Here is an 11,331-nt window from a genome sequence, read left to right as displayed (position 1 = left end):
ACCCCCCCACCCCCCCCCCACCCCACCCCACCCCCCCCACCGTGGCACCCGGAGGGGAAGCCAAATCATTTACATGATAGATACAAATTGATAAGGAATTCTGGCCAGAAGCAGTAAGTGGAGCCCTCTCTCCCTCTCCCTCTCCCTCCCTCTCCCTGTGTATCTAATGCTCGCCCCACGTCAGAGGCTGTGCAGCAGTGCAGTGCAGTGCAGTGGGGTGTCAGCTCAGTCCCCACGTCTTTCCTCGCTGGTTGATCTCGCTGTCTGCATGTGTCCGCCGCTGGTTTTCACAACTGGACCTTTTCCTGGTCTTTTCCCTCAGTCGCGCTGAAGTGGACTCGTGGGTGGATTTTCCTCGGGCTTCTCGGGAGTCCGAAAACATGGATGTCCCGCCATTCCTTGCAGCGGAAGAGTGCTCCTTTGCGCAGTGAATGAATGAAGAACATGCGGGGATTGCTAATGGTCCGGGAAGCATATGCTCTCTCCAGTCGGCGTTGCTCTGTGTGACCATGTCGTGATCCTTCCCGAGGGCCAGCGCTCTGCTCAGCATCGACCCGAACCGCCAGCGGAGCCTCTGCCGCTAACAGGGAAACCTACGCCCTGCGATCAGATCCAAATACAAAAATCATGAAGATTATCTCTCCGCTTCTAAGCAATCCGGTCTTTGAATGTTCGACTAGACTTTTTCTGTGCCTGTTGTGGATGGGATATTCTCAAGGAATGCCGCATGTTTTGAGATTCGGTAAGATATCTTTTTTTTTCTCCCCATCGTTTGTCACATTTTTGTTGGGGGGGTGGGGGGTGGGGGGGGGGGGGGGGGGGGGTGACCACACATTTGCAGATGTTTCTTGTTTTGCCAGTGCTCCCGTCGAGGGCAGAGAGCGAGCGGTTTTATAGTAGTTGCTCCGTTAATGCCCCGTTGTATTCACAGGACTAAAATGGTCTACTCTGTTGCAGCAATTCCTTTAAAGACTCGAGCATCTTAGCTTCGGGTACCACCTAGGGATGGACTGACTCACAGTATCAGCAGCAAACCTTGTCATTTACCTCTGTGTGGTGGTCGCGGCTATTTCAAGACCCCCCCCCACCTCCAAAAATACTTCCGCAAACCTAATCCGATGTTGCATAAAGTTAATATTCCCGCAAATCTGAGGGTACACGTAATCGGCGCGTTTAGTAAACAAGTGGGAAGCGGCAATGCTTTAAACAGCATTCCCTTAATGTAAATATACATACAGTGCGTCCTGTGGTTTTGTGTATTTGAAGAGGTGAAGTATAACGAGGAGTTAATGGGTATGGAAACGCACTGAGTGTCTTTTCGCTTTTTTGCAGAGGTTCAAACCTAGACCTCGGCAGATTATGTCGATATTCAGTTGCTTAAACCATTCGCTCTTGGAATAATATTTGCACGAAAATATTTGGACTTGTAGTTTGCGCGGAGCCTGGTCAAAACTGCTACCAATGTAGTGCATGGAGCGACGCGCCATGCCCAAAGCATATAGGGTTAATTAGCGAATGTTTGCAGAAATGTCTCGTAGAACTAACAAGTGCATCCCTAAAATTATCATTTACTGACATAATATTACACCGAGAGGGTGAAATGGTGAGAAAAACCCATTTGTAAATGCACCTCATATATGAGCAGCGTGAGGCTTTTTTTTATATATAAACTCCTCTCAGCATGAATATGTACAATTGGAATTAATGGTAGGAAAAAAACGGGCTGGGAAATTTAGCGTGGAGTGTGGAAGGTACAATTACATATGTGATATTCGTGTGCGATGGCAACTGTCATCTGTTAAACGCTTTCCGTTTGCAAATCATTTGAAAGATGAGCAGCAACTCCTCGCCACCGACCTCATTAATGCAGCAAAGAACAAAACTGCCATCAAGTCTCCGAGACCACACATGCAAATGTCATAACACGACTTGAGCTGTTATCTTCCCCACCAAAATACAACCAACGCACTGTTTGCGGTAGAGGCGATTAGATACCAGAGGGCGTTCGGCTATCGGATGTTGTACGGCGCGGCTCCGGATGCAACAAGTCTTAAATAAAAGCACAGATGTTTATTGAGTGGTACCCTGATAATAAATGTGAAGTCAAAAGGGTTATCATTGATCCGATGTGTCGAATTCACAGCTGGACCGCTATCATCGAGCTCCCTGTAGTCACAGGTTGGTGATCTGAACACATTGTTGTCACCAACGCTACCAGGATTTTCACCGTCTCGATGCTCTGATGTGCTGTATTTCTTCAGTGTGTCTCAAAACGGTCATGTCTTCCAATGCATTTTACTATGTGTTTTTACATTAATGCACAACCCGTTCACAGCCGCAGTTCGCTGCCGGAACTGAGGTTGTGACAATTATCTGGCGTTCGCTGTGCGTTTAATTTCCAAGATGCTATTAATACCCAGTGTTACTATTAATAATAATAATAATAATAATAACCCTTGCATTTATTTATTGCAAGGAATGACCATTTCAGTCCTTTACAGGATGGATATTCCAAATGTGCTTGTACATAATCGTAGCTCCAACTCAATAAACTGTAGTCTGGCAGCTCCAACACTCAGAAGTATTTATGCAAATCACTGGATGGAGGTTTAAACATTACTTCTGTTGCCCCTCTCTCTAAATCCGCTTGAGTTGAAAGGATTGTGTTCCATAAGAGTGACACCGCAATTGCATTACATGTCTCACTAAAGCGTTGTAATACCTTTTGTCAATATCCATTATCCAATCGGAAAACACCAGGAGCAAAAGATAATACTGCAACGGATTGCACTCTTGAAGTCATTCTCCTCCTTTTTTTATTCCGAGCCGAAATCTCCCACTGTTACGCCCAATCGTTTTGTGGCAAACCTTTCCTTTGGCGTCTTCAGGAGTGAAAGTTTGAGGACCCATTTTGCCCGAAGTGGCGCGTCAGCCCTTCTGCAAAACGCCTGGACGTGAACTTGTCAGCATTATGATTAGGTGGGAAGTGCAGGAGCCTGGAGACACGGTCGGGGGATGACCTGTCAGGTTAAACACCAGCCCTGCTTTGTGGGTTCTTCCCCCTTTGACCTCTAAGCCAAACGACCCGGTCTCTCGGGAGATTTGACGTGCGCTCGGCTCATTCTCACATGCGATCATGTATTTGGGGCAGAGAAGGTGGCAATCTCAGCAACTGCTGATTAAAAGTCAGGCTGCATCTCCGATTTAGGCAGCGCTATGGCAACGCGCGAGTGCTTGAATTCCTGGAACCATCACATCGAAATGTACCATTGATCCTTATTGTCCTTTATCTCCCCAAACTAGCCGCCGCCTGCCATACTCTGCACTTTGCTTCCCCACCCCCCCCCCCCACCCCCACCCCAACCCCCTTAAATAGGATGCAGATAGGTATTTTGCCAACTGCTTTTTCTCTAAGCCAAGGGGAAAGGTGACTGCAACTGGGAAATGTCGGTGCTGCTCCATGCATTGAAGAAACGAAAAGCGGCTGTTTGTGAAACATTGCATTTTAAGATTACCCTGATCCTGCCATAAAATAGTTTTTCTGCCTGAAAAATCGATTAAGCCGGCAAACACTCCTTCTGCGATTAACCTTTTGAACGACCGCGGCTCCTTGGATTCCACATAAACCTTTGTAATTGTTGCGTTCATTCAGATCCAAAGGCAGCAACGTGCATCCTCGGGTTTCTTGTCAAATCTGGTACGAGCATCGAGAAAAAAAAAGATAATGCGAGAATATCTGTGCAATAGCAGAACTAATCCCAGTGTCTACTTGGGATCAGTTGAAACGCTAATACACATTTTGCTCCTGCGCCAGGCAGACACCACAGTCAGCTTTGGGTAGAAGGCAACGCTTATTTTAACGTTGCTTCCAAAGGTGGAGTCACTGGAAGAAGCAATGACACCGTTTCAATCGTCATCTATAAATTAGAGAATGTTTAAAAAATACTGAGTCATTTTTTTAAAAAAAAGTGCACCTTTTCCACTCTTGCTGACTGACATCTGCTGATATGCATATTCTTTCTGCTCATCATCTGACTGATCCGAAATGAAAAAAAAAAACATATTACTAGTTGACTGCAGTTGGCTGTGACCGGATGGACCAGTGGCGCACTTGGGATGCAACTCCAGTTTCTTGCAAACTTTGAGGCGCGACAATTCACTGACTGCTTTTATGCCCACGGAGAGGATCTTGTGATTCAGCACCTGGGACAGCGGCATTTCACCTGCACCGAGAGGCCAAGAGTGAAAGGCACTGACAGACACAGCCACTGTGTGTGTGTGTGTGTGTGTGTAAACTAGAGCCAGAGCCATGAACAGGCAGCATCAGCTTCAGCAACTTGCAGCCTTCTCCAGGCCTGTTGACAAATAACTGGAAGATAGTTTATCGACTGTCAAGCCGCAGTCAATCATATAGCCTTGTTTTGCCGGTGCTGCCTGCTCGTGTTAACATCGCTTCACTCCCTGGCACCACCCTACATCTCTGACCTCCTCACCACACCAATTCACCACCCAGCGCCTCCGCTCGACTGGCACTGGCCTCTTACTTGTCCCTCGCACCCTCTGCTCCACCATTGGAGGTCGCGCTTCCAGCCACTATGCCCCGAAACTCTGGAACACTCTCCCTCAATCCTTCCGCCTTGCCCTCTTTCCCCTTTTTCAAGTCCCACCTTAAAACTTTCCTTTTCGACTGTGCTTCCGGTCACCTTCCCCTCCACCCCAGTTCGGAGTCAGGCTCCGCCACTGTTAAGCGCTCTGAGACACTACCCTGAGTGGAGGGCGCTATATAAGTGCAAGTTGTTTCTTGCTTTATTTTATTTAATACAAGACTTTCCAGAGGGAAATCCTTGCCACTGTTTTGCCTGTTTGCAGACATTCTGCCTTGCTTCTTAAGGACGGGACAGGCTGATCCATTGGGAGATCAATAAAGTACCCCTCACCAGGATCGATATGAGAACTCTATGAGCGTGTGCTGGTGTAAACAGGCAGAGTGCGGTCCTTGGGACAGGGTTTGGGCACTGCGGTGGCTCCTGTCTGCAGCTGCCTCCTGTTTTACCAAACAAGCCAACCTCACGCCCTGTTGCAGCCAGCACCGCAAGGGGGGAGAGAGAGAGAGGGTGAGAGAGAAATATAGGGTTTGAGAGAGGGACCCTAAAGTTCTACAGACAAGAAAAAAGTTTTAATCAGTGGAGGCGCAGAGTTCAGCAAAATCCTGAGGGAAAATTACTTACCTCCCCCCCCCCCCCCCCCCCACACACAGTTTTGTTTTGCTAAGATTTGGGTTTGCCCACTTGGCTCACTTTTCATTACATTCTAATAATAATCCTTGCATTTGATATGGCACCTTATCACGTTTTCGAGATGTCTCAAAGCGCTTCATGGAATATATTATAAAGTATATGTCGTGGCCGAAACGCAGCAGCCAATTGTGCACAGCAGTGCCCCACAAATAGTTGTGGGTTTAGTGACCATTTTGTTTGAGGGATTATGAACCCCAGAAAGTGATCTGCCAATCAACTAACAACTGGGATCCTACTTACTGCTGGGTAAACATAGTGTGTGGTAAGGAAACTTACCTAAGATTTCAAAGACAGACAGACACAAGCAGACTTGCAGACATACACACAGAACGACAAAGACAGAGAGACAAACAAACCAGAGAGACACTGACAGACATAGACAAACTGAGACAGACATACAGAAACAGACAGTTCTCTGATAGGAGCGGTGTCTGTGAACGGATCCCAGACAATGAGCCTCTCTTCAGAGAATTAGAATGAAAGGAAAAGTCAGGTTGAGTCAGGGGGCTTCAGAATGGGTTTCGCCCACAAAATACGGTCAATTCACTTTGCAATATATTCTGTGAGATGCTTTGCGGCGTCTCAATGATGGATTAAGGCTTTATATCAAATGCAATTATTATTGCATTGAAGTCATGCTGGTTAGGAAACGAGAAGTGTGCTGAGATGTTATCCTATGTGAAGGCGTTATATAAATGCAAGTTGTTGTGCCATGGTTACATTCTCTCTTCTCTCCAGGGTGGAATAACCTGCAATTCTTCCCTCCCCCACCCTTTCCATCCTGCACTTTTTTCTGTTGAATGCTGTAATGTGAAGCTCTGGGTTGATGTGTGTCACTGTGGAGTACTTTAAACACGAATTAGCCAGGTATCAATGTGACAATGCCACAGCCTAAATTTCATTTGCCAATCCACCACTCTCTCTCGCTCTCTCTCCTTTCTGTGCTGTAATTAAATGAAGTTACATTGGTCACAAGGTGATAAAAAAACAATTTGTTTTTAATAGTATTTAAGGGGAAAGCACCGAATTTGGAAATTGCCATTGTGGCTGCCTGCATAGAATTTTTTTNATGCCAGTGTAATTAAGAGCAAAGGGGATTAGATACACGTCTTACAACTAGAAAGGGTGAACAGATATAAATATTCTATGGAATAAAGTATGTAACTGTGGTGAGTTGCAGATGTGTGGTACAACCGGAAGTTGGTTTTAGGGGCAGTTAACACATGAATTGCAGCATCAACCTGACAAGGAATCACACGTGTCCGTAATTCAGTCTGTGACCATCTGTTATTCTGTATATTTATAATGAACCTTTCCTCCTTCTGCCTTCTATCGTGAAGAGATGCTGAAGTACTATCTGAGTTTGTTGACTGTGTGGGTGAAGAAGACGGTATTACTGTAATGAAGAACAATGATCATGTGATATCACAGGTGGAAGAGTACAGGGGAAGCCAGGTGTCAGAACAAAACCATTGAAGCTGTGTATCCTGAAAGAAGAATCTGCAGTTTATCAAATTCACAAAAGCCTGCAGTGTGATATATTATATGGAAAAAAAAGTGTCACAATGGAGGCAATTGTAAGCATGAATCTCATTCTGATTCATTTTTGGACTTTGTTAGTTAGCTCCAATGAGGGTCCCAAAATGCATCCATCACTCAAACTTTGGTCATGAGTGTAAGGGAAATTATTGTGCCCAGAGTAAACCAACCACTCTCTGATACCAATGTGCAGCTCGAAAGACCTGAAAATACAAGAATCCAAACCAACGTTCACTTCAGTTCTTAATTTATTATGTTCACATATGACTCAAACCAGACTGCCTTTGAAGTAATTCATTGAGAGTGCTTTTTGCTTGCTTTGATTATTCTTCTGTAGTTGCATGCTTTTTTATCTTTTCTTATTGTCTTCTGTTCTTGGCTTCTCGGGTGTAAGGACATTATTTGTTGATCGTGGCAGAAACGGCTCTGCTCCTTCTCCTGCATGTGCAAGCCTTTGTACCCTAGTTTTTTTCTCCAACTCAGGATACTTGTGACAGTGACTGATACTTCCGTACAATGCAGTTACTTCCACTTCCTTAATCTTCAATTTTGTGGAGTCCTGTAGCATATTGATTAGAGCATTTGCCTCACAATGGAGAGGATTTGATTCCCGAGCAGGGAGAAACGTTAGGCAAGATTTCTTACTCCACACACCTCTGGTTACCTAACAGAAAGTGAACATCCAGTTGTTAGTTGATTGGTGGATTGTTTTTTCAAGGGTAATAATCCCTTCAAAAAATATAAATAAATACAACTGTTTGTGGTGCACTGCTGTGCGCAATTGTCTGCTGCGTTTTGCCCACAAAATATATAGTCAATTCACTTTACTCGAAGATGTGATAAGGCGCTATATTAAATGCAAAGATTATTATTATTAACTTCCGCGGAGAGATTTTCCCTATCTTACATCCCATATAGATATTTCAGCATGTAAAGACACTACTTTTTTTCACATAATACATTCATCAGTGGAGTCCTATAGCTCAGTGGTTGAAGCACTCGCCTCACAAGCGAGAGACCTGGGTTCGATTCCCGGCAGGGCAAAACCTTATTTCCTCATTCCACACGCCTGTTAATAATGCCTCAAGAAAAAAAAATAATAATTTGGTCATTTAAATCCATGACTGTTTGGGGACACTGCTGTGCGCAATTGGTTGCTGAGTTTCACCCACAAAAATGCAGTCATTTCACTTTACAGTATATTCTGTGAAGCGCTTTGAGATGTCTAGAAGACATGAAAAGCGCTATATCAAATTCAAGGATTATTATTATTATTATTATCTCATCTTAGTCAAAAACAACAATGTACCTGGCTGAGGCTTACATACAATAAGAATAGACTTTTTCTGTTACATTCTCAATCAGCTCAATTTTGGAGAACAAGCAAGTTATATTTCACAATGTGAGTTATTTTGTATGTCACATACAACTATTGTCCATCTTGAATAAAATGTCCTGTTGGTTGAACAGATAACATTGATGTATACAGGTGATGTAAAAATGAAGAGAACAACTGAGAAAGTTTACAGGAAAATAATCTGCACTCGTAACATTTAAATTATATATTTAGTTTATAAGATTTAACATTCGGAAAATACAGTACTTGGAGTAACTATGTGGATGATGAAAATTTTTAATCCACTTAATCACCTGAACCATTATTTATGTTCACTTGATTGAACATGTACCATCTAAATATTAATAAGAAACATTATAGTAATGGGCATTAATTTGTATTTGCTGATATTTCCTGAATTCAGTGGCATGCCCTTGTGATATGTTTTTTCCATGATCAGGTGGTAGGATTAATACGTGCTGGCAGGTTTGATTTGCTTAGATTTATAAAGAAGGATCAGTTGCTTGAAAATATATATATTTTTGGGGGGTTTGGTTGGGGTGGTGGATGAGAAGCTAGAAGAATCATGCATTAATTTAATCATGATGATATTGTGTGCAAGTGTGCCAATGATACATTTCAATCTGATTTATGCTATTGCTTTTTGTGTCTGCAAGCAAAAAGAAGTTAAATGTGAGACTTATAAGATTTGAACAATCTCTGTGTCTGGTATAATCTGTATTATACCAAAAAACCCACATTGGAATGAGAGACCTAATGGCAGTTTATCCAATGTTCTCAGAACCTCTGTAGTTATACAATTATGCAAAATCCTGGAAGCCAATGCTGTCCATCTGTTACTGAATATATTCATTTATACATCCTTTGGCTGAAATGTTAAACTGAGGTCTCATCTGCTTATTCAGGTGCTTGTTAAAGATCCCCTCGTAGAACTCGAGAAGAGAAGGGAGTTTCTCCTGCTGTCCAGGCCAACAATTCCGCAGATAGAATTGATTATTCACTTTATGGCTGTTTGTGGGATATTGCTATGCGCAAATTGGCTGCCTTGTTTGTCGAAAAAATTCACACTCGCTAAACTTTACAGCAAACCCTGTGCAGCACTTTGCAATGTCCTCCTGATGTGAAATATACTATATCAAAAGCTAGATTCATTATTTATGTTTTCTGCCACCAGTATTTTTATCCTGACATCACTTACACGTAGTATGAGCCACAAAGCATAATTTGTACCAATTCCATTTGTCTTTCTGCATTCATTTTATTTCCACCCTCGTGAGCCTGATATATTTTTCTTCATTATTCCTCAGTGTGATGTCAAAACAAGGTTCTTACTCTGCTGGAAACTGGGATTGAAAGCAACCAAGAGAGGGGTTAAGAGCTTCTTCTGTGCCCTAGTTCTAAAGGTCCAATGTGAAATGAGTTTGAGGTGTATTAACCAATATTATTGTTGGAATGAGCCCACAGTTATCTGAAGTTATTTGATCGGTGGACAGTGACTAGTTGTGTTGCCCAGAGATTGCTGCTAACTTTCTCTTCATTACTCTTCAATGTGAGGTTGGAAATTAGCTTTTCACCACATATATAAATTATCTGGATGTTTGTTGATGACATCAAGCTGGGAGGTGTCATAAAATTGTGAAGAGGATGGAAGAAAATTGTACAGAGACATAAACAGATTAAACAAGTGGTGGGAGCTGTGGCAGATGGAATTTAACACACCTAAGTTTGAGGTAGCACACCTTGGAAGCAAAATTGGCAGTTAGAAATCGATACTAATAAAGATGAAGTGTATGTCTATCTGTGTGTCAGTGTATCCGACAATCATGCAATAACTGATTGACGTAGAGACACGATTTATATCTAATCGGAAAGGTCTTGCCTCTGGCAGTGTCATGGGCATACTTTTTTTGGGGGGGAAACTTCTATCATTGATGAGCTATCTTAAAAAATGCTTTAATTAAACCCCAAAATATGAGGTATCCATTGTATTCTGCAATTACATAGCGCCAGAGGAAAGCACACACTGTTCAGAGAGATACATCTATATTCTGCAACAAATGCATGGCACTTTGTTCTAGTTATCATGGGTGCTAGAGTCCTCCCATGTGGGACAGACAGAGAGAGAGACTGAGAGAGACACTGAGAGAGAGAGAGAGAGACTGAGAGAGTGAGAGAGACTCAGCGAGACTGAGAGACTAAGTGAAACTGAGAGAGAGAGAGACTATGAGAGAAAATATATTGAAGAAGTCCTCCCACAGGAGTCCTCCCAATTGAGTATAATGTCTAAACAAAATGTCTGTCTGTGTGTCAATCTATATTCCATTTTGGATACTTTGGTTGCAAGCAAAGCTGCAGTGAGTACAGCTAGTATATTCTAAATCGGCAATCACTAGGAAGGATAAATGAGTGAAGGGATTTAAGGGTCCAAGTCCATAAATCATGACGATCAAAAGGGTAGTGGTAATCAAGGTATCAACAAGGATAATGGGATCCTGGGCTTTTGTAATAAGAGGTTTGCAATATAAAGGCATGGAAGTGTTGCTATAGTTATATGGAGTGCTGGCCAGACTCAATTTTGAGTTTTGTGAAACACACTACTGAGAGAACACTGATTTACCTAAACTAGTGCGAATATTCAGGGGGCCCGAGGGCCACAGTTTGGCTGCCGCTGTCTTAGAAGGTCATGGAGACGGAATCTATTGGGATGTTAAAAGGCAGATATATAGAAACTTGGGTACTGAGTAGTATGGAAAAGTGGTGGGGAAATGGAATTGACTGTGATCTACTGTGATCTAAAAAACTGGTGGAACAGCGAGAATAGGTTGAGTCAGCTTCTCCTGTTCCTTTGTTTCTAATTGCACCAATTTGGTACTATTTGGAATTAAATCAGTAACCTATCCAGAAAGATGGGTTCTTAATTGGCAGTATAGGGGGCACTTGTGAGATTAAGGTTGTAAACCCATCATTGTGTCAGAATGGAAGGTGCTTTCTACTGCAATTGGTAGTACAATGATTGACCAGGAAAAGTTTGATGCTGACACTGGTAGTAACAATAATCCTCACATTTGATACAGCACCTTTTGTGTCAGGAGGGGCAGCTCAAAATGTTTTATCTAATATGCTGTAAAGTTCAGTGAC

General features: G+C 42.9%; 1 protein-coding gene across 1 annotated transcript in view; it reads left to right on the top strand.

Annotated features, from left to right (window-relative positions):
- Positions 1-627: 627 nt before the first annotated feature.
- The window catches only part of LOC103182218 (glutamate receptor, ionotropic, kainate 2), a 220,217-nt gene continuing 209,513 nt past the window's right edge, over positions 628-11,331 (top strand). The window contains exon 1 of the mRNA XM_007899133.2: positions 628-742. Within this exon, the coding sequence (XP_007897324.1) occupies positions 628-742 (115 nt within the window). The remainder of the gene's footprint in view (positions 743-11,331) is intronic.

This window comes from Callorhinchus milii, unplaced genomic scaffold, assembly GCF_018977255.1.
Source record: "Callorhinchus milii isolate IMCB2004 unplaced genomic scaffold, IMCB_Cmil_1.0 Scaffold3, whole genome shotgun sequence".
Classification (NCBI taxonomy): Eukaryota; Metazoa; Chordata; class Chondrichthyes; order Chimaeriformes; family Callorhinchidae; genus Callorhinchus; species Callorhinchus milii.
Note: the sequence above shows the minus strand (reverse complement) of the source record. Positions and strands in the feature narration are given on the sequence as shown.